The following is a 25205-nucleotide window of genomic DNA, read 5'->3' as shown; positions in this document are numbered from 1 at the left end:
GGGATTCCAGGTACTTTTAGGTTTGAATTTGGTAACATTGCCCGTGTTATCCGTGGTGTTGCCGTCGGAATCGGCGAAAAATTCACGGCATCTTAAACGTCGGAAGAAAGCTTCCAGATCCAAAGATACTGTAGTTGTTGTGGGTCAGCCTGCCTCGGTTTTGGGCAAAATTTGAGTCCTCGGGATAGAAGTTTGGTTTCTCCTTCGGAAAGCTGACAGTTAATTTGAACAACTGAATCCGTGGTGTTGCACGGATTATCACTAAAGCGCCGAATGAACCTTCTAGGCTTACTGTACGTGAAAGCGAAACATTGTGCGAAGGTTGGATCACTTGTGTTGAAGTGATATTGTCTCGACCAAATTTGTGTTGTCTCCTCAGGGAAAGTTCCTTGGAAAGCTTAAGGCAATCCTTGGCAATAATCTTGAGTTTGTTTTGAAACTCAGATATAGGAAGGTCTCTTTTTAGCTTTCTAGTCCTAAAGTGAATTTGGTTGTCGATGTCTTTGAGGAGTTTGCGGCAGTTGCCAATTAGGACCATGTTATATGTCTAATTTTGGATGTATTTGATACAAATTGTGTTTTTCTTGTAGCTATTGACATATGGAATACAAAAATTGGTGTTAACAAGAAAAAAATTAAAATGCATTATGTACTATTGTCAATGTTTATGAATCTAGAAATTTGTAATCAACAACACTTTTTGGGGTAGGGGGTAACATTTATGCTCATAACCCTTGATTTAGTCAATGGATTTGTATGATGTTGATATCAACATTTAGCCTATAGATTGGTCAGTCATTCAAATTGAAAAAAAATTTAAACAGGCAGAAATTGACGTAGCTAGAGGTCAAAAGGTCATTGACCTCCACAGAAATGTTGTAAATTGATGATGGGTGGATTGCAAAAAAGAGGTTCGATGTTCGAATCCTGTGTTAGAGCATTATAATAGTACTTAAGTGTATGAGCTAGAGATTAAATTTTAAGGCCATAATCTAAAACAAACGGTATCCTATATATGACAATATTATATTTCCATTATATTGTCATAAAGAATATCTGCCATGGTTTTTGGGAAGAATTTGCATTTTTCTACAGAGGTCAACGACCTTTCGACCTTTAGATACGTCAATTTCTGCACACGTTTTAAAAATGAATGGTTGGAAAATCTACAGGCTACATGTTAATGCCACCAACATGCAAATCTATCCAATAAATCATGAGTTATGAACCTAAATGTTAACCCCTACCCCAAACATCGCCATTGATTACACAAGTAATCAACAATGAGAGTAATACATTTAATCAATTTATACATTTTTCTTATTAATATCATTTTTGATATTCCATATGCTTATTAATAATAGAAAATACTAATTGGTATCAAATCTACTCACAACTGTAGATTTGTAAACGTTTGTGAGTGAATTGGGAATATTAATATACAACTTTTCTGTGTAGGTCAATGACCCTTTGACCTCTAGTTGCGTCAATTTCTGCCTGTTTCAAAACTTTTTAAATTTGAATGACTGACCAATCTATAGGCTAAATGTTGATACTAACATCATACAAATCCATTGAGTAAATCAAGAGTTATGAGCATAAATGTTACCCCCTACCCCCAAAACTGTCGCTGATTACAAATTTCATGGATCATAAACATTGACAATAGTACATAATGCATTTTAATTTTTTTCTTGTTAACCTCAATTTTTGTATTCCATATGTTACGAACTACATGAAAAACACAATTTGTATCAAATACATCTGAAATTAGACATATTATTTACACTTCAAAGTTTATTGATATTTTATGAAAAAATTTGCATTTTAGAAAACGGTCAATGACCTTTTGACCTCTAGTGACCTTAATAAATGTCGGATTATTTTTATTTAAACTGCATATGATTAAGAAACATATATGCTACACATTGCTACCAAAATAACATTGATGGGACTCTTAATTCACAGGTTATAGGCATAAATGTTATCCCCTCCCCCCAAAAAAGTATTGACCATAAAACACTAACGAGCATTACAAATGACGCGAGTACATAGAATGCATCCCTATATTTTTCTTGTTAACATCAATTTTTTTTGTTCTATATGCCCGTAGGAACAAAATGATACCAAGGAAGTTTAACTGTGGGAGAGGGCATGCACGGTGACCCCTTCCAGCCCATGGCCTAATACATACTCCAAGCACCGAAACGCACGCCACCGAGCCGGGACCCAATATTCCAACACCAGCTATGACACCATCAGGAATTGACTATTCCCGATGATAACACAATCAATGCCGAAACACTGATTCCCGACACAATGCCTGATGATGACACAGCCAATGCGAAAACAGCTGTCATACCGTGCGAATAACCTCTTCCTTCCTGTTTTAAAGTATCACGACAATATCGGTTTTCGCATTTTTATAGAACTCTATAAAAGTTCTTCAAAATCCAAAACCCCTTTTTCAAATGATTATGTTCCTTTTTAACAAACTCGATCGTGTTTAATACGACATAAATTTCTAGCGCATGCGTAGAAACTACATTAATTTTAGGCATGGCGGTTGGCACTGCAGGTTTACGAAAGGTCCAAAGGCTTCGCCATCCCTGGATTGGAAATTATTATTATTGGTAGAATGTAAACTTGACAATGAAATTGTTTAAATCTGTTTTCAGAGAAGAGTTGTTAAGCTTCGTTGCACTGCCCGGCATAGTACAGCCATATATTATCCTTGGATATATAAATGTATCTAAAGATAGAAGAATTCTAGGGAAGATGTTTTCTTTACTGCCAGATGGAAGCTTTAGAATAATCAATAACATCTTTGAGAATTTGGAATCTGAGGGACCCGTCGAAATTTTACAATTTGGTGAGTTGTTAGCCTAAGAAACAGAACGTTTTAATAGACAATGATAACATGAAACAAATTTATATTGTTTAATTCGTCGTTCACATCACGAACTAACACAATCAAAGTAGATTGTGTTAGTTCATGAAATCACAGTAGCGCGTCAAAACGAGCGCGTATTGGTTGTCAAGCAATTTTGTATCCTTTACCACACAAAAAGTCCTTAACAACAACAGCGCGTATTTTGATGCGCTTTCTTCAAGCACAAAGCCTCTAAGCGCTTCACATTACCACCCTGGTCATTGGATCAAACACATAGGGAACACATACTCAACACCAAATTAAATTATTAAATTATATAATTATAATTAAATAATTATTATTCCATAATATTGCAGTTAGTAATCAGCGCAGTTGTGTTGAAACCTACCAGGTACCCACTTGTACTCCTGGGTGGAGAGAGGCAACCGTAGATAAAGTGCCTTGCCCAAGCGATTTTCACTGCGAGAGTTTCAAACCTCCGACCTAGAGGTTGGGAGTCCAAGCCACAACTGATGCGCCAAACGCTTTAATGACTTAAGGAATTTAAAGTCCTTCAAAATTCATGGAATCGTTTTTCCACCTCTTGAAAACAGTCATGTAAACTTTCTAATTCTTATTACAGTAAATATGTAGGCCTGTTATGTGTGTATACATACATAACAAAAATGAGTAGTTGCATACACGTTCTTTTTCCCATGAATCGATAAACCCCAAAGAGGAAGCGGGGTTCGGGGGTTCTTCCCCACGAAAATCTTGATTCCTAGATGGCGGGAAATGAGCTTTCCCAACTTCTGAGGTGTCTTTTTATGACTTTTAAGTTCTTCAAAATCCCAGGTTTTCCTAATGGTAATGGTAATGGTGGGATATTTGTAGTGCGCCTTCCACAATAAAATCGTCTCAAGGCGTCAAAAAAAAAAGGTAGGACCAAGAATTTAAAAGAAATTAAATTATATTATATCTTATATTAAAGAGCCTACATATATTAATCAGAATATTTTTTATTTTATTTATTATAAGTTAAATAAATATAAATAAATGAATAAAGTAAATAAGTAAACAAATAGAAAATAAATAATTAAATAAATAAATAATTGATAAATTAAGCCTTCAAAAACATGCAGCCCAAAGAATGGAAAAATCCAAGCAGCAACATGAAAACGATTCTATGAATCAATAAACCCCAAAGAGAAAGGATGTCCGGGAAAATGTTGATTTCTAAATTGCAGGAAATGAGCTTCATGACTTATGAAGTGTCTTTTAGGCCTAATGTTGTTCAAAATTCAAGGTTTTCCCCTCTTGAAATCGGTTAGGTAATTTATTTTCATTTTTATTTTAACCCCAAAGAGAGGTCTGGGTTACCCGTTGGGAAAATCTTGGTTTCTAGATGGCGGGAAATGAGCTTTCCCGACTTCTGAAATGTCTTTTAGACTTTTAAGTTCTTCAGAATTTAAGGTTTTCCCCTCTTGTGTGTATACATACAAATTTTATGTGTGTATACATACATACAAAAAATCAGGTAAATTTTTCTCATTCTTATTACAGTAAATAGGCCTATTGTGTGTACCGGTATACATGCTTTGCATACGTATTCTTTTTTGCATGAATCGATGAACCCAAAAATAAAAGGGGGTCGGGGTCTTCCCCCGAGAAAATGTTGATTCCTAGATGGCGGGAAATGAGCTTTCCCGACTTATAATTTTGTATTGAAGGTCTTTATTTTTTATTCAGATAAAATATAAACTAGATTTGAACTCGTCACTGAGGATGAGTTAGGTGATCCGCATGTCAGGCCAAAGAAATCTCTCAGTGCTTAAAAGTATGAATTATGGGAAGCTACCGTAGCCAGGATTTTCAAACAGTGCAAGGCAATATCAATTCTGCCGCGCTCTCTTTAGGGTTCTGAAAAAACTGAAGAAGAAAAGAGGTGGGGGAGGAGTCAGAAAAACATTCTTTTTGACAATGATGCTGTCATCAAAGTGAAAAATAAATGACACATTGTGAAAGCAAACAGTCTCAACTATAACATACTCAAAGGTAGGAGACGATTGATCAACAATAAGCTTGATACGTTCAAGTGAATATAAAAATTATGACGTTATAAATAAAATATCAGTTTTTAAAAATTCAGATGGCAATATGATGATGTCACAATGTCTGATCAGTCATAATGATCTATAAAATTATCTACAACTCATGTGCTTTTAGAATATGTAATAAAAATTGGGGGTCACCTTTCATCCTAAGGAGCTATAACTGATTAAAATTAGGCATAATTTTAAGCATATATAAATTTTGACTGAAAATTTGAAAAAGTAANTTGGGGGGGGGGGGGTCACCTTTCATCCTAAGGAGCTATAACTGAATAAAAATAGGCCTGATTTTAGCATATTTTCACTGTATAGATCCCTATGTTTGATGCGCAAAATATTCGTTGAAGCGCGCATGTGCGTAGCTTGCCGCAAATTTGAGATATCGTGCGCACAAAAATGGGGAGAGAAAGAAAGAAGAATAAAAAGATGATCTCTAACAACAATTAAAAATTACAGACAGCCAAAAGACTGTATATGAGTGTACAATAATTGCCTAAAAATTAAAAAACAGAACACCAAAATTCAAGAAATTCACAACACAAACATAAACTAGATTTGAACTCGTCACTGAGGACAAGTTTGGTGATCCGCCGTACTTTGACCCTCATGAAGCGCGCGCAGTGCTGATTGAAACGTTTCATAATATGCTGTAATTTGTTTTTAAAAAAAGAATAATTGTGAGCATTTTAAAAGATTTCCGCATGCGTACACACACGTCTTGACGCCCGTGAGCACGGTAATGTCACAAAGAGTGACTCCTGACAGTGTCAGGAACACAAAATATGTAACAACGCGTAATTTCCAACTTTAGTGTGTGCGTGGAAATGAACGTACGACAGGTAAATTATGGAAAGTTTTGAAATGTTGAAAATGACCCGAAACGTTCTTTAAACTATCTGAATAGTAATATGGAGAATTTTCAAATTTTAACAGACACGCACGTCGCCATGTGTGCGTGTACAGTAATAGCACACGAAATTAAACATTGTCAAGTGTATTTAAAACCGCCTATTTGCTCATCAACGTTTTGAGGAAAGAAAGATGTAGGGGTCAGAAAAAACAAATGTTTTGACCATGATGACGTCATCAAAATGTAAAAAGAAGTCAAATATATGAAAGAGAATAATCTCAGCTATAACATACTGAAAGTTGGAAGATGATCGATAAAGGATAAGCGAGATACGCTCAAATGCGTATTTTCAAAAATGACGTCATAGCTATAAATCACTTTCTTTGAATTCAGACGCTAATATGCAATATGATGACGTCACAATGTCCGATCAGCCATTTTGATCTATAAAATCATATTTACAACTTATGTGCTTTCAGAATATGTAATAAAAATTGGGGGTCACCTTTCAACCTAAGGAGCTATAACTGATTTTAGCATAATTTCACTGTATAGCGGCACAAATACGCGCAAAGATACCTATGTTTGATGCGCACGTACGGCATTGCTATTGGCCAAAAGATGACCGAAAAGAATGGAAGTTTGTGAAAACAATGTCAGGAACCCAAAATATGTGAAAAAACATAGTGTCTAGCTTTGGTATGTGCTGCGCGCGTCAAAATGCGCGCGCGTAGTGGAAAATTTCAAAAAAAATTTAAATGCTTAAAATGGCCTAAAACGTGCTCTAATTTAGTTAAAAAGTGATTTCGAGCATTTTAAAATTTTAACGCACGCGTGCGCGCGCATTATGAAACGCACGCATAAAATTAGGGTACAGTACATCCAACGTACAGTACATCCAACATTAACCCGAAGTTAATGCTCACTTAATACGATTTCGAAATGGCAATTGGTTAGGCTGATATGATCGATAATGTAAAAACGCAAAATTGCACGTACATGACGTCATGCATGACTGAGTGCGTTGAAAAGCTTACCATGACTATTCCAGACCAAGCCAAATGTTCGCTGACAACGATTGTGCGTAAACTCGTGGCATTTTTTGAGATATCGTGCGAACAAAAAAGGGGAGAAAGAAAGAAGAATAAGAAAGTTGAAGATGATGATTCCGTACAATAACAATAGGTGATCCGCTAACGTTAGCGGATCACCAAAAAAGATGATGATGATGATCCTGACAATAACAAGAGGTGATCCGCTAGTGTAGCGGATCACCAATGATAAAAAATGGAAGAATTAAAAGGCATATAAAAACACATTAATTAAAAATTGAATTGAATTTTCTTATTTTTTTAACAAAAAAAAAAAAAAAAAAACTCAGCTCACAGGTCCTTAATAGGGGGGGGGGGGTCTAGAATTTTGTTTATTTTTCTGGGGAGGGGTATCAGGACCCCCGATCCCCAGATCCGCAATGTGAATTGTGAGAAAATCTAACTCGGCCGGGGACTGGATAAACACTCTCTTTCCCCTCCCTCTCCTCCTTCTTTCCTCTTTCTTTTCCTGCATTTTTCCCGATCATACAAAAATCTCAATAGACATATATTTTTTGCCCCCCCCCCAGGTTTCCCCGGCCACGGATAATGATGGTGGTGGTGACTATGATGATGGTGACATAGATGATGTTAGTGCTGGTGGTGTATCTAGAAACATTTAAAAAATGTGCTAGGGCTGATGAGGAAGAGCATGTTAAGTGGAGGGGTTCGATAGTTACATGAGGAACTTTTAGTAACAGTAGATAGGATGACGCACATATACTCACTACTTTACTATTCATATTCAGTAAATTCAGTGTTGTTGTCCAAAGCTTGAAGGCAATCTGCTCAAACACATATAAATGAATAAAATAATGTTTCCGATCCACAAACAGGATGCAATAGAAATATAGCACACACATTCACAGTTATTCCTATGGGTGTGGAAAATACGTCCTCGCGTACACGACTCAAAAACCAGAAGAAACGAATAATCCCTTCCAACATAAAAATGTTTCTGTGTTATGCAAATTAGCACTAACACCTGCTGTTAGCGACCGTTAGCGATGCATGAAATAAAGTCACCACAAACTCTAGCTGACAAAAAAAGGGTAATATTTAGTGTCTTTTTGACGAGCGTATTCTTTTCGCTCAACCAATTCCAGCAGTGGGGGTGGGCTTGCAACCAATTGCTGTTAAAGAGGCGTGCGCCCCTAGTTCATTCATTCCATCCCATAAATACACCGCGGCTGAGGTGTGATTTTGTTACTGATTAGATTACTTATCATTGACAAAAGTAGACCTATTTGTTGAAACATTTTTTTTTACAGTTTATTGACATGCTCACATTCAATGTGCAAACATTATAGGTATAACATTCTTTTTGTTTTTAATCTGAAACAGATTACGATAGGATATTTGAGTATAAGTATTTGAGTTTAAGCGTTACCCGCTGCTGGTGCTGCTAATGATATTGAAGGGATTACTGAAGATGAAGAGAATGAGTAACGATTGAGTTTTCTCTTTAATTTATATGTCATTTTTTATTTTACTGTGTCATTGATAGATCCTCATAGCGGCAAAAAGCTATCAAATGGACGACTCGTCGTCGGTGGCTGGATAAAGCGTGGCAAGTATAATGGTGTTTTTGCCCTTAACTAAAGACGTGCATTATTCGATGGTGATCGATTTTCATTGAAAATTTAATATAAAAAAAAAAAAAAAAAAAAAAAAAAAAAAAAATTTGTTTAGATCTGATCCCCGGTTAATAATTCCCAGCGTATTATGCTACACTAATTATGAAATATTACTAAACAGATATAATTTTTAAAATCTACCCATATAAACCTATTCGGAACAAATTAGTAGAGCAGATTTTATGGAGCTAACGTGTCTGTATTGTGATCATTTTCGTGATCTAGTGACAATACAAATACTATGTTTTCCATTATTACAAATTAAATACAAAACATTGCTACCTAATTGTATAATATTTTTAAAAAAATGTGTTATTAAATACATGAATAAACAATAAATACAACAACGATGTAACCAATAAAACTGTTATAACAATTACACTGGTACATGTTAACTGTGCAAATTCTATTTAAACCATTTTAGACGTTTGTCACATGTACACCTATACTCCTATACCTCTTGTACATATTGCGTTTATTTAATGAACAGACGTGACTATTATTACGTCAGCCAAATGCCAAATGGCCGAGCGGTGAAGGCAGGGGCACTGTGATTATAGCCAACGATATCGGCACAGGTTTGCTGCCAGTTTGCTGCTGTTCTTGTGGTGGAACACGTTTTCTCAGATAAGGACTATAAACCGTAGGCCCAGAGTACGCAAATGCTCATGTGCATTTTAAAGAACCCTGTACATCTTTCAAGATAAGTAGGGGGTTACCCCCGGTGTACTGGTTCTCTCGGCCCCTGTTGTGGACAGATGAAAGTGCGCCGGTTTACTGGCTGCAGAGGACATGAAGTGACCCTCAGGGGAGGAGAAAGTTATTGAAAAGTGCAACTTCTAATCCCCAGCGCATAGAGACCTAGTTTATTTGCGCTATATAAATCCATCTATTATTTTTATTATTACGTACCGGTATAATAACATGACTGTATGTGTTGGAATATAGGATATCAGAAGAGGAAACAAATGGATGTATTGAAGAGGTTTACTGGTTGTACGTCTTTTTGTTGTAAATCTGATGTCGAAAAACAATCATATGGTAAGAAAACAAAGTATATAAATTAAAAGCATGTTTTATTAATTATTCATACACATCCATTAATCTAACTTTCATATAGACACATTATGAACACACATACAAACGTAAATAAGTTATACCTGCTTATCCAATATAAACATAGACATGTCGATTTACATACATATACATTATTACATTACAATACATATTTTACATTTGAATTCCTATTACACTTGTAGCACTTGTGACGTCACTGATATGTTTGTCTAAAATGTGAATATGTTCCTATTGCTTGAAATAAAAACAACATCCGTATAGAAGCAAGTGGCTGCAAGGGCAGCGCTTATCATGCCTTTTACCGGCATTAGGCCGTTCCCTTACTCTTTGAATATTGTAGGCCTACTGAGTGTACGTTCCCATCCAAAAACCTATTGATGTATAAGTGTGATATCAAAGCACAAAAGCTAGAAATGCATAATGAACTTGGTAACTCTCACCAAAATCCAAATTCACAAACTCGTCTTCCATGTACCATATCATATATTCAGTAAGTAAATTTCCTCCTTTCAATGCCTATTTATTCCTATTTCGTGGTCAGAAATCTTTTATTACGTTTCATTTTTTTTTAATGTGGTACTCCCAACGTGAATAGAATTTGAAATTGTAACAAATTTGTGTTTTTCCCTTTTCGTGTTCGTTAAGAATATGAACCCTTCATCATGTGGACAGATGACGAAATGAATTGGAATTTAGGAAAAAATCTGAAGATTGAAGAAGCTGAGAAAAATATGCAAATACAGGTAAGCTACCACTACGTACACTCTAACTATTTTACTATTACTAAAGAAATTATTAATATTTACTACTAGAAACTATCATTATTTCTATGATTATGACCCACTGTCATATACTAAAATGAGTAAGGACAAAATGTTTGTAAAATTTCACTCTCCAGACGCGTGCACAGCTCTGGAAGAAATATATTGTAGCACCGTTCTTTGCAATGTCTTACCATTATTGCCTTATTTGGAGTTCCTATTTATGCACATTCAAATATCGTGAAAAAATATCTTTACAATAAAACGAATCTACAAAATATTGGACAACGTAAGAATTCATTATTGGTGATCTGCTTCACAAGCGGATCACCTTTTGTTAATGTCAGAGATCATCTTTTTATTCTTCTTTCTTTCTCCCCATATTTGTGCACACGATATCTTAAATTTGCCACGAGCTATGCACATTCGTGCTTCAACAAACATTTGGCTTTGAACATTTCAAAAATTTTGTTACATCTTCCACTACGCACGTGCATTTTTACATGCGCAGCACGTACGGAAGCTAGAATTTACGTTTTATACATATTTTGGTTTCCTGACATTGTTTTCACAAATTTCCATTCTTTTCGTTCATCGTATGGCCAATAGCAATGTTGTACATGCGCATCAAACATAGAGATCTTTGTGCACATTTGTGTCACTATACAGTGAAAATATGCTAAAATCAGGCCTATTTTTAATCTGTTATAGCTCCTTAGGATGAAAGGTGACCCCCAATTTTTATTACATATTCTGAAAGTTGTAGATATGATTTAATAGATCATAATGGCTGATCGGACATTGCGACGTCATCATATTGCCATTTGAATTCAATCAAACTGAATTTTATCTATGACGTCATTTTTAAAAATACGCATTTGAGCGTATCTCGCTTATCTTTGGTCGATCGTCTCCCAACTTTGAGTATGTTATAGCTGAGGAAATTCTCTTTCATATATATATATCTTTATACATTTTGATGATGTCATCATGGTCAAAATAGATGTTTTTTCTGACCCCCTCATTTTCTTTCCTCAAAACGTTGGTGACCCCATAATCATCATAACCATTTGTCATTTCTGAATCATATTAAGTGAGCATAAACTTCAGGTCAAGGTTGAATGTCATGTACCTTAATTTTCCTTTTGCACTTTTTAGCGTGCGCGTATACATGCGTCAAAATTTATGTATGCTTAAAATCATGAATATTTTTGATCAGGTATAGCTCGTTAGGATGAAAGGTGACCCCCAATTTTTATTACATATTCTAAAAGCACATGAGTAGTAGATATGATTTTATAGATCATTATGGCTGATCGATCATTGTGATGTCATCTTTTTGCCATTTGAATTAAGAAAAACTGAATTTTTTATTTATGACGTCATTATTTTGTACCCGTTTGAACGTATCCTGCTTTAATTCTTGTTTGATTGTCTCCCACCTATGAGTATGTTATAGCTGAGACAATTCTCTTTTGGAAGTGTCCCTTCATTTTTTATTTTGACGACATCATCATGGTCAAATATAATATATTTTTGGAGCTCTCTCATCTCTCTCTCTCTTCAAATTTGTCAAAAATAAATGACGACAGAGGGTGGCAGACTGTATTTTGATGCTATCAGACTGACATAGTACATATGAAGGGAAAATTTGTGTGGCATTACCACCCAAGAGGCGTTTTTAAATTGCACTTGACAAGGTTCAATTTCGTGTGCCATTAACATCCACGTGCACGTCTGTGCGTGTGCGGCAAAATTTGGAAATTCTCAATATCACTTTTCAGATAATTTAAAGCATGTTTCAGGCCATTTTGAATATTCCAAAACTTTCCATAATTTACGCACCATACGCTCATTTCCACGTGCACAGCACGTACTGAAGCTGGAAATTACATTTTGTTACATATTTTGGGTTCCTGACAATATTCATATCAGGAGTTAACTTTTTGTGCCATTAACATGCGCACAGGTGTCAAGACGTTCATGTACGCAAGCGTAAATCTTTTTAAATGTTTACATTAATACATTACACTTTTTTAAAAACTAACTAGAGCATATTTTATGCCATTCTGAGAATTACCCTGCTGATGGGCGTCAAGACATAAATCTTTTTAAATGCTCAAAATTACTCTTTTGAAAAACTAATTAGAGCATAGTTTAGCATATAAAAAAATTCAATCAGCACCGCACACGCTTCCTGAGGGTCAAAGTACAGCAGATCACTAAACTCGTCCTCAGTGACGAGTTGAAATCTACAGTAGTTTATTCCTTTTTTTTCTCTCCATTTCTTGTTCACATGATATCTCAAAATTGCTGCGAGCTACGCACAAGCGCACTTCAACGAACATTTGGCTTCTGGAATAGTCATGGTAAGGTTTTCAAGGTGACATGTCATGCGTGACGTCATCTGCGCGCAATTTTGCGTTTTTACATTATCAATCACTCGAAATCACTTTTTGACTAAGGCTAAGTTCAGACACGACTTACTCTAGCATATCGTTAATCAAGTGGTGTGAACTTGGACGTGGCGTAGCAAACGCCAATAATATCGCTATCAATATCAATCGCTATTAGTGTATGGTAATCCAGCAACAGACCCCAGATTAGCGTCGCCACTGATTTACAACACCCACACATCAGTGACTTTGAACTCAGCTAGGATTTGACCAATTAGTCTACCAGAAATAGGGAATTGACTGGACAAAATTGCAACAAAATATTTTATGATAAACATCATACTAAAATTTTACCAAAATATGACCAACAGAAAGGCATTTTTTATAACCAATATTAAAGTACTATTTGAAAGTAGACTTCTAAACGATGGGTACTGCAGTTTTCAAATTTTACTTATAGTAAGTACGTAATCTTACTGTAATGTCTATGCCTGGGATATTAGCTTAGTTAGCCAGCCCTCTTGTTTTAATTAGTCACGCGGCGCCAACCTCACAGTGTGCCACTCTCCCCACATTGCAGAGTTTTCTTCATAATGCTGCGGTCAAGTCGTCCACGTAAAGAACTTCTTGATTCTGATTGAATTTTAGAACTGATGTATGTAGGTCTACTTTTAATGCACCCATGTGTAAGCATTACTCATTTATGTACAACTTCTTTAATATACTTGATGTATAATTAATAATAATAATAATAATATTAGTAAAATAATTCTGCTGAAAAACATGTTTTCATTTGCATGACAAGTACAGGCATTGTTCAGTCATCACTTATTTGTTGTTTTTTCGACAAATACAGTATAATACATGTGTATTTTTGTAGGTCTAGTAGGCCCTTCTACTAGTGATTTTTTATTTTCTGCATTTGAAAATGAATTAGGCCTACATCTTCATCACAGAAATCATCTAAGCCTTAATTTACACAATGTCAACCCATCAATACAAGCAAATACAAATGCATCAAGCAGTGAAATAAGCACAATTTTGACAAATGATATAGATAATATGAAATAAAAATAAAATGTAAAAACTATAGTTTATTAAACATTTAAATTATACATCAGCATTTCAATTATGCATCAGATACATTAGCATAATTGGATGAGACTTTATAATAATAATAATGATAATGATCAATCAAGAAATTACGTTCCACTGGCAGTGTTATACAAGTGTTATAACATATACAGTAATAAATAGAAGATAACAAGGATATACATCTACGAGTACCAAACATATCTAGTCATAAGATGTAGAAAAATATAAAAAATTATTAACCAATATTACACATTAAACGTAATTAAATTAGGCCAAAATTGCACTTTAAACCACAATTATCTATTAACTTTATTATTATGAAGATAAATGGAGTTGTGAATAATAATAATAATAATAATAATAATAATAATAATAATAATGAACAGTGATAATAAAAATAATAATAATAATAATATAATACAATTTTGTATTATCATCATTGATGAAACATTACGAATGCTGATAGTATACTATATACCGGTAGTTGTGCTGTAAACATATTCTGTACCCGGAACAATACAATAGAATCTCTATTTCATTAAACAAATGCAAATAATTATGCAGGATGAGTGCAAAGTAATTAAGAAACATATTTCCTATACGCTGAGGATTGAATATTGAACTCGATATTAATAAAAAAAAAAAAGAAAGAAAAAAAACCATACTCTAATAATAATAATATTTATAATACAATATATGATCATCATCAATATAACTTTATTGATAGACGAACATATTTTCGTATCGTTTAAACAGGACAAGTGTGCTTTTTGCGACCTTTATAAATACTTTACAATAGAGCCATGAATAGGCTAATTCAATATCAGTTAAATTTAAGGAAGACATTTAATAATACAAATTATTAAAAGTGTACTGATTGTAAAATAATTACCCAACTGTTGGTGAACCAGGCAGCGTCTGGAGGCTGAGAAATACCACCTATATTTTGATAGCACACTGGGGCTCATAAAATGTGTTTAAACACACAAATTTACAGCCAATTTTAATTAGTATTATTGTCACTATCACTGTCTATTATATCTTGTGATTTATAAGTATTGTAACAATTTTTGATTTGGCATTTACCAAAACCATATGTACAAGGTATACCATTTTTCTTACAACCACATTTCATAGTAGTCTGTTGTACAATTACAACTAATAACATTCATTAAAAAATATGGAGCAAAAGGTTGATTACACATTGTAGGGTAGCAGTAATAATATAAGTTTTCTCCATGAATTCTACAAAGTTACTAATGTTCGTCAAGATGTCAGAGAGCTCCTTCTTGATTTTAACAATGACCTGGTGGACCACAATTTCCTTATTGATAAACTTATTTAATACCTCCTTGGATAAACTAAGACGGCTTGATGTGGATTGTGCCTTAATTTCCTGGGTGGCATCTTTCCTTTGTGACTTAAAGCTTGGATCTATTTTTTCTAGTTGGGTTTCCTTAGATGGGGGAATACCTCAAAGCTCTTGGGGCCCATACTTTTTATTGTCTTTGTCAATGACCTCATTGCCGGAGTGTCATGCATCAAATATATGGATGACACTACCGTCTATGAGCGCATTGGCAGAGACAGATCTAGTGGGCTCCAGTCAAGTCTTGATATGGCAGTTCATTTGACTCTTGATAATCAACCATATGTATGGTTATCAATACCAATAAAACTGTTGAAATGCTAATTAGCTGCAAATCTAATAAATCAAACTTTGACCCTCTCAATATTAATAACAGTGTAATTAACAACGTTAATTCATGCAAACTCTTAATATTTCAAATGACTTGGCAATTGCAAGTGGATACTATGATTTCCAAGGGGTAATACCAGATTGTATTTCCTTAAACGATTACGTAGATCTGGCCTATGTGTCCCGGGTATGATTCGCTATTATGTTGCTGTTATACGTCCTGTTTTAGAATACGCAACTCCAGTTTGGGGAACTTGTATCACTGAGACACAGAGTAAACAGCTTGAATAAATCCAAAGTAGGGCTTTTGGGATTATTTTAGCAGGTGTTAGCTACGAATGTGCAAGGTCTTTTTAAATATCCCTTTACTGTCAAAGAGGCGCACTTGGTTGTGCAGGGACTATTTCCAGAAGGTCAAATCCTCAACGCATAGGCTAAATCATCTTTTGCCTAAAGCTAGGGAGACACATTACAAGCTAAGATGTCAACGAGACAATTCTCTTTCATAATTGTGACTTATTTTTACATTTTGAAGACGTCATCATTGTGAAAATTAATGTTCTTTCTGACCTCCCTCATCTTTTTTCATCTTTAAAGCTTTGACGATTCCCATAACCAATTGGCATTTCTAAATCATATTCAGTGGGTATAAACTTCAGGTCAAGAGTGAATGTCATGTACCAAAATTTTCAGTTCGTCCGTGTACACATGTGTAAAATTTTTTTAATGCTCAAAGTCATGCCTATTTTTAATCAGTTATAGCTCCTTAGGATGAACCATGACCCTCCGTTTCTATTATATATTCTGAAAACACATGAGTTGTAGATATGATTTTGTAGATCATTTTGGTTGATCGGACATTGTGACGTTATCATATTGTCATCTGAATTAAAAACTGAATTTTTATATGACGTAATAATTTTTATACGGATTTGACCATATCTCACTTATCCTTCATCAACCGACTCCCACATATGAGTATGTTATAGCTGAGACAATTCTCTTTCAGACATGTACCATTCATTTATTATTTTCATGACTTCATCATGGACAAAATGAATGATTTTTTGGACCCCCTCATTTCGCATTTTCCAAATCTATGAATTTTACGACCGGGGAGTGGCAGACTATATTTATACGCTATCAGACTGTTCATATGAAGGGAAAATGTGTGTGGCATTATTGACCAACAGACATAATGACACTTGACAAGGTTCAATTTCGTGTGTCATTACCGTCCGTGAGCGCGTCATGATGTGCGCATATGTGTGTGTTAAAATTTGAAAATTCACTTTGTATGTAATTTTCAACATTACAAAATTTACAATAATTTACGCACCGTGCGCTCAATTTCATGCGCACTGCACATACTGAGCTAGAAATTACGTTTCCATTCTTTTTCAGTCAGTTTATGGCAATTACAATGATGTAGGCGCTAATTTATTACATATTCTGAAAGCACATGAGTGGCCTCATATAAGGACATTTGCTTGGGTCAAAGTCTACTGTCTCACGTTCCAGAAAAAGTGTCTGCTGCCCTCTCTAGTTGGATTTTTCATATTGCCTATAACATCACTGTTTAATGTTCCAGAAAAGGTGTCTGCAGCACTCTTTAGTAAAATTCTAAAAATCACTCTTTAAAAATAAAATAAATAAATAAATAAATTAGAGCATGTTTATAAATGCCATTTTGAGAATTTTACATTTTTTCCAATACGCGCCACGCGATCTTACTGAGAGTCAAAGTGTGGCGGATCACCTAACTCGTCCTTAGTGACGAGTTTAAATCTAGTTTAGACTTTCATTTGCAAAGGTCTTTCATTAATTATAGTTACAGATGTAGCAGTATTCAATATTATGTTTTAGAATATTCTGTATTATACAGCATTTGGCTGACTTGGCTTCACAGAAGGATTATTTAAATAATACACCTGAGTGGATTTATAGGGGGTGAAGGTTGTCGACGTCTGACCTCTCCAAGATAAGACAGAAGATGGTTCCCGAAGTCATTCAAACTTATGTTCTTCATACAGCAGTTCCCTTCACACCCCTTCCTGCAAATATCTGGACCCGCCCTAGTACCTCTCTAATTCTCCCACTACCACCAATACTATTATTACTACGATATGGCTACCAACTCTGAGCAAATAGGTTTAGTTTATACAATCTAGGTAGAGGCTTAGGAATGCGACAAATTAATGGTTGATGGTGACCCTTGACAGTTTTTATTTTCATTTTTTCCTTTTTTCTCTCATTAATTGAAGTTTCATTATAAATAGTAAGAACAATAACAACCACAACCAGTACTATGTGAAAAATTGTGTAATAATCCTGAACCAAGTTTGTTTTATTTAACGTAAAGAATAACATATTAATAAATTTCAGGTGACAGAAACCGGCGATGAAAAAAGAATCGTTGTGATTATTACATCTTTAGATGCCAAAAAGGTCTTATACGAAGGACAAAGTTATGATTATTGCACAACGTTTACAAAAAACACTAAGGTAAGTCAAAAGTAGAATATAAACGTGTTTGTGAACTAAAATCTCTTACAACATTAACAATAATTTTATCGATAATATCAATGTGGTTATAATTGTATTCGTCGACATATTTCAGGAATGGAAACTTGAAATGCCTGTAGTAAGTTTCGCAATTATTGATGGATCGTTGGTTTGTGCTTCATCCATGGAACGTATGGATGATGTGACTTCTGCCAAGGAAGAGAAAGAATCATCTGAAAATGCAAGGAAAGAAAATTCACCAAAAACAGACGAACCTGCAAACGATAGAATAGGAACGTCCTCTTTAGAAAAGCCATCCGAAGACCCAGAAGTGTCAATTAAAAATGTACAGAAACGGAGTATGTTCGGCAAAGCAAGTGCCATAGTCGCTTATGCACTGTCATTCAAGTCAGGAGAGTCATCACCAAGTACATCAACACAAAAATACAAAAGTGTACCCACAATTGAAATACCCTCAATTAATAATGATAATTCAACGGAAAATGCAATGGAAGAAGGCTCACCAGAAACAAATGCATTATCAGACGATAAAGAAGTAATAATAATGGAAAATCCACTTGAAGGCTCAATGGAAGAGTCCTCAGAAAATATAAAGAAACGGCGTTCATTCTCCAAATTTACTAAGAAGGTAAAAAACAAATTTTCAACAAAGTCGAAAGGAAAGTCATGTGGAAGTGGATCAACAATACAATCTGAAAGTGCATCCCTTACTGAAGAATCTACACTCAATAAAGAGGAATCAACAGAAAGTACAATAAAAGAAGAATCATCAGCAACAAATAAACAGGAAGGCGACGAACAAATAACGCCAATAAAAGAATCGCCGGGAGATTCAAAGGAAGAGTCTTCGGAAAAGGTAAAGAAATGGAGATTTGCAAATAAATTCACCAAGTCCAAAAGAGAGTCATCTGGAAGTAAATTAACAAAGGAGGCTGAAGCATTAAACATCGAATTAGCATCCAACGCCGAAGTATCTTCATCGCAGATACAAGATAGGTCAACATGGGAGGGATTGTGGCATCTGGAACAAGACAAAACCAATGACAAAGCGATCCGCCTGAGACCAGTAAAAGACAACATAGGTTCATTGGATACTACTTACGACTTCGTTACTATCTTGGAAAATAGAAGTAAAGTTCAATGCGAACAAATTGTGCCATTCACATGTAAAGACAAATCTTGGTTTTTGATGATTTACAAGACACATTATATAAACGACGAAGAAGGTAAACAAAATCATAGTTTGTGTACTAGATATCATGTGTTCTCACTTGACACAATTATGGGTGGTAAATAGTAATGACACCACTATATTTATTGCGTATGTGAAAAAAAACCATGTTTTACTAACCTTCCTTCTGTGCTCTGTGACCCAAAACAATGTTAAGTGCCTTCTATTAATTGTTTAAAGAAAGTAGTAGTATTACCATTCAAATGTTTATTAGAAGTAGGCAGCACTGGGCGGCATTCACATTAAAACACATTAATAATTCAAGTTTGTTAATAATATAAGATATTATATGTAAATACTCCAATAGTAAACTAAGATGCTGATAGTGTATTGACCTTTCAAATTAGTATCTGCATGAGCTTATCAGTTCATTTTTGTATTGTAAGCCTGTTTATTTACTGTTAATTTACATATATTGCAATAAATTATATTTAGTTGTATTTTAGCATATACTAGTGTAAAATCCAATAACATATTATACAAAACTGATATATTATTGCAAGCCGATCGCTGACGGACACTGACGAAAATTTGAAGTGGTTTTCTGATGATTGAGATACATGTTGTCGGCTAAAATGCATGCTTCTTGGGAGTACTGTAGAATTAATTAAATGGGGAGCACGACATAGCTTTCGTCATTTTGGCTGTTATAGTACAGGATTGCAGTGGTAATTTAGTAGAGCTAAAGAAATTATTACCACTTACTACTAGGAACTATTGTTATTTCTTCCTACAATAAACCTTTTCTAAGCGCCTTGTATCCTTTGGCAAAAGGCGCTATATAAATTTCTATATTATTATTATTATTATTATTTCTATGATTATGACCCACTATCATATACTAATTTGAGTAGGGACAAAATGTTTGTAAAATTTCACCCTCCAGACTCGTGCACTGCTCTGGAAGAAATATATTGTCTTCTCACTAGATAAAATTATTTGTTGGTAAATAGTAATGACCCCAAAATAATTATTATATACATGGATAAAAACCATATAATAAATAAAATTTGGATCAATAATAAGCAGTGGGCAATAGTAACATCATTAGGTTTCATATTTGTAGCCAATGATGTTATTTTTATTTGATTAAATGTAATATGGTGTACCGTATACATTCTGAATTTATATACATATAGGTGTGATCATATATATAAGTGATCGCTGTCACAGATTCCCTTCTTTTATTTTTTTAAATTTTTAACTTCATTACAATTCCTGCTCCTTCCTGTTTCCTTCCTAAATGTAATGCCCTCTTGCTCAAATATTAAACTAGCTTTTGCATTTCTCTGCTTCTCTTACATTCCTGTGAGCGCCATTTTTTACCAATCTTCTTTCTGTGTGTCCCAAATTTTTTTCTTACTAATCGTTGAAATAAATTCATGGTATTACCATTCGAATGTTTATTAGAAGTAAGCAGCACTGCCGCGTTCACATAAAGACGCATTTAACTTTTATGAATAATTCAAGTTTTGAATACCTAATCCAAGGTGTATACACTCCAATCGTTAACTTTAATGTTGATATTGCCCTTTTAAAGTACAGTAGTAGTATCCGCATGAGCTTATCTGTTCATTTTTGTATTGTAAGATTATATCTTGCATCCACTCACATTTCAGTTTGCCTAATTAATCTCAAAAGATATGCCAATCTCAGAAAGGAGCTCATCCAAGGGTCCTAAAAAATGAAGCCAAGGGCTTCTATTATAGGTTTTACAGTTTGCAATCAGATCGCAGAGGGATACTATAATTTGCTTGTAAGTAATTATTGTTAAACTGATGATGGCAGTCTGTTGTACTGCAAAAACATGTTTATATAGTTAATGTTTTTTTTTTTTTTTTTTTTAATAAATCAGTCTGGTTTAGTCTCGTTGGCTTGAAATAGTTTTAATGGCTGCAATTCCAAAATGTAAAAATATAATATAAAAGTGTTCGTAAAGTAATTTGTTCTCTGTATAAGATAGCATAGCAGGTAAACTAGAAGTTGTGTAAGTCAAGTTATAGTCTATTTTAGCATTAGGCCTATATGTAAAGTGCTTTTTGTTTACAATGTTTTACGCAGTCTGCAGATCAGTTGCGACAAGCACAAGTTCCTGGCACTGATTAGTCAGGTACGGTAAGTTTGATTTAAACGCCAGAAAGTTCCAGCGACTCTACAATATGCGGTACAGTATGTGTGCATATATGCTCAATAATAAGTCCCATTAAATATAGTGGTGCCATTAGAATAGACTACTATATGCTACGTTATTCAAGTAAAGCTAAATAGAGATTGAATTACATGCACTTGAATATCAAATTTGAAAATATTTAATGTTTTACTATTGTGTTTCTTGTTAAAAAGATTAAGAAAATGCAAAGTCCTTCTTTATGAGAACATGAAAAATGTGAGAAAGTATCGGAAATATACAGTACGGCATTGTAAAAACGAATGCGTACCGTTAGTGAGTATAGATTAGAATTTAGTATGTATGTTATGGGGCCATTGATTGGATTGAAATTTAAATAAAGGTGTGCCGAAAAGAAAAAAAAATGTTATACTATTAATTGTAAATTTGTTTATCATTTCTAAATGTATTTTAAAAATGTTATTACTGTATATTGATCAATAAATCGAAAAAAAGTGTGTAATGTTTCTGTGAATTTGAATTTAGTAGGCTACGCCCTATACCACAGTAACCCTAAATACGTCATGATGTAGAATTAATTTGCTGAAGACGTGTTTCGCGATCGAGATCGACCGCGTTTTCCAAGCCCGTTGAACACCATCTACTCTTACAATTTTCTGTCGCTTCGGTAGGTTTTCTGATCTAAAAATGGGATTTTTTGCGATGGGTTGAAGGCATAACTCTATGTATAAGAAAGCATAACTCTATGTGTTAAGCAAGCAAGGCTGCTGCTGATTATTGATTTGTAACACCAATCTGGAGACGGGTCCAAGAATTTTATAGAGGGGCCTGGGACGGACTTTCAGAGATGAGGGTCACTAGACCACTTCAGTCAGCCCCCACCCCCGTGGTTGCCGCTGCATGATAAAAACACTAACGAATATGGCACGTCTATATATGGCCGTAAATAGCACTCTAGAATATAGGCCTATTATTATTATTATATACATCCCCTTCACTGCCAAATGAGAACAAGTCATTCTCCTGCCCACACGTTGTGCCGTCAATCTTTTGCTTCCTCGACCATTGTCGTTTTGCCCAGGTTAAATTTTAAATGTGTATCAAATCCTAAATAGGCTAAAGCCTACATTAAACCCCCCCCAAAAAAAAAAATTAGTTCAACCAGTATAAAATAAAAACACTTTGCCACGCCAAACGGTTTTGAGTTTTTACACCAAATTTCATTTATTGGTATTAACATGTTCAACTGACATGCCAATACTTTGCATTTTTATTTAAAATAAAGGAAAGTAAACGGAGACCAGGCAAGATATTCCACATTGGTATAGGTGGGTACATTACTGTATATGTGCATATAGGCTCAATATCCCATTAAACATAGCGTGGTGCCATTTGCTAAGCCTTTAGTCTACAGAGCTTTCCCCCTGAAATTAAACGAAAAGCTCGGGGTAGGCGTGATTGAAAAAGATTACAACAACGTCCTCAGTATGTCCGTATGGACTGAGACAAATAGTTTTCTCAGGTATGGATAACATTATCTCTAACACAAGGGTGTGCAACACAGGCGCACCACAAGGGTGCGTCCTTTTTCCGTTCGCTTCTTACTTCAGATTACAAAACTTTGGGTAATGCAACTTCAATAATTAAATACGCGGATGACACAGTAATTTCAGGGTACCTACATGGATCTGATGTATCAGCATATGTCCAAGAGGTAAACGGATTCGTCGACTGGTGTGAACAAAATTATCTTCCGCTTAATATGAGTAAAAACAAAGATATTGTTTTCGACAATAGGAGGAAAAACTGTAACCAACGTTTGAATTTTCTGAGGAAATTGAAATAATACAATTGAAATAATACAATAAAAATGTAAATAATACAATTCTTATGAGTTCTATAGGTATGTCATTCAGAGTGTGCTTACTGTACTGTAAAACTCATTACATTATTTGCGGGGCTGTCATGTGAAAATAAAAAAACAATTGTTGAAAATTAGGAAACGTGCAGGCAAAAATATTTGTGCTGACCTACCAACTGTTAATGCTATCTATGAAGGTAGGGTTTAAAAGAAATTAAACTGAAAATTGACGATCCTACAACCTACTAAATGAGTAGGCCTACTATCTTTTTAATAGATCAGGAATTAGACTGCGCCCACATAAAGGAAATCACGATCGTTTTAGAAAATCTGCTAAATTCTTGTTAATTAAAAGATAAATCTTGACCCAGTTTGTTGATCTGTATCTTTTTTTTTTTAACGATTGTAAATAGCTACTGTATATTAAACTTGATTGATATAGGCTTTTAGGTAATGTATTTTAATCTTTAATGAATTCTTCTTAATATTTGTAAAATTTGATTCTGTTTTTGACTTTGTAGTTTTGAACTTCGTCAACGAAACAAACTTCCTTTCTTGGACAAATAAAGTTTCTGTATTATGTTTCTATATGTATGTATGTATGTACCGGTATTAAAATAGACTGCTATATGCTACGTTATTCAATTAAAGCTAAAGAGAGATTGAATTACATGCGCTTGAATATCAAATTTGAAAATATTTAATGTTTTACTATTGTGTTTCAAGTTACAAAGGTTAAGAAAATGCAAAGTCCTTCTTTAAGGCCAACTCAGACAGCGTCGTACGACGCAGCCCGACGCGATTTGTTGTTGCGTCGGGTCTGTGTGAGAACATGAAAAATGTGAAGAAAGTATCGGAAATATACAGTACGGCATTGTAAAAACGAATGCGTACCGTTAGTGAGTATAGATTAGAATTTAGTATGTATGTTATGGGGACATTGATTGGATTGAAATTTGAATAAAGGTGTGCCGAACAAAAAAATGTTATCCTATTAATTGTAAATTTGTTTATCATATCTAAATGTATTTTTAGAATTTTGTTATATTGATCAATAAATCGAAAAAAAGCGTGTAATTTTTCTGTGAATTTGAATTTAGTAGGCTACGGCCGATACCACAGTAATCCGAAATGTCAACAGATGTAGAATTAATTTGCTGGAGACGCGTTTCGCGAGATCGGCCACGTTTTCCAAGCCCGTTGAACACCAGTCCCTACTCTTACAATTTTCTGTCGCTTCGGTAGGTTTTCTGATCTAAAATTCGGATTTTTTTGCGATGGGTTGAAGGAAGAAAGCACAAATCTATGTGTTAAGCAAGCAAGGCTGCTGCTAATTATTGATTTGTAACACCAATCTGGAGGCGGGTCTAAGAATTTTATAGAGGGGCCTGGGATGGACTTTCAGAGATGAGGGTCACTAGACCACTTCAGTCAGCCCCCACCCCCGTGGTTGCCGTTGCATGATAAAAACACTAACGAATATGGCACGTCTATATATGGCCGTACTCTAGAATTGTATTATGCCTATTATATTTTGTTCTCCATTTTCATTTTAATCTTTAAAAAATTAGAGGGGCCACTACATTCCCTTCACTGCCAAACGAGAACAAGTCATTCTCCTGCCCACACGTTGTGCCGTCAATTTTTTTGCTTCCTCGACGATTGTCGTTTTGCCCAGGTTAAATTTTAAATGTGTATCAAAATCATAAATAGGCTAAGCCTACATTAAACAACCCCCCCCAAAAAAAAAAATTAGTTCAACCAGTATAAAATAAAAACACTTTGCCACGCCAAACGGTTTTGAGTTTTTACACCAAATTTCATTTATTGGTATTAACATGTTCAACTGACATGCCAATACTTTGCATTT

At 34.6% G+C, this 25205-nt stretch overlaps 1 protein-coding gene across 1 annotated transcript; it reads left to right on the top strand.

The window, feature by feature from the left end:
• The first annotated feature begins 2665 nt into the window (after window positions 1-2665).
• Window positions 2666-21875, top strand: LOC117104233 (titin homolog). The gene is made up of 6 exons (XM_033244930.1): window positions 2666-2872; window positions 8432-8494; window positions 9510-9602; window positions 10284-10381; window positions 17975-18094; window positions 18210-21875. Exons 1-6 carry the CDS (start codon window positions 2779-2781, stop codon window positions 19410-19412), a joined length of 1671 nt encoding a protein of 556 aa, XP_033100821.1. The 5' UTR covers window positions 2666-2778; the 3' UTR covers window positions 19413-21875.
• The last annotated feature ends 3330 nt before the right edge of the window (window positions 21876-25205 follow it).

The sequence above is a fragment of the Anneissia japonica genome, unplaced genomic scaffold (genome assembly GCF_011630105.1).
Source record: "Anneissia japonica isolate Jap-2015-1 unplaced genomic scaffold, ASM1163010v1 scaffold468_len270531_cov130, whole genome shotgun sequence".
NCBI classification, from domain to species: Eukaryota; Metazoa; Echinodermata; class Crinoidea; order Comatulida; family Comatulidae; genus Anneissia; species Anneissia japonica.
This window is presented reverse-complemented; position numbering and strand designations above follow the sequence as displayed.

What these genes read in the sequence shown, in the direction of transcription:
- LOC117104233 (XM_033244930.1), top strand. Translation starts at nt 2,779, where the DNA reads ATGTTTTCTTTACTGCCAGATGGAAGCTTTAGAATAATCAATAACATC. An exon ending in CGTCGAAATTTTACAATTTG is followed by an intron (nt 2,873 to 8,431) that starts GTGAGTTGTTAG and finishes TGTCATTGATAG; the next exon opens with ATCCTCATAGCGGCAAAAAG. An exon ending in TGTCGAAAAACAATCATATG is followed by an intron (nt 9,603 to 10,283) that starts GTAAGAAAACAA and finishes GTGTTCGTTAAG; the next exon opens with AATATGAACCCTTCATCATG.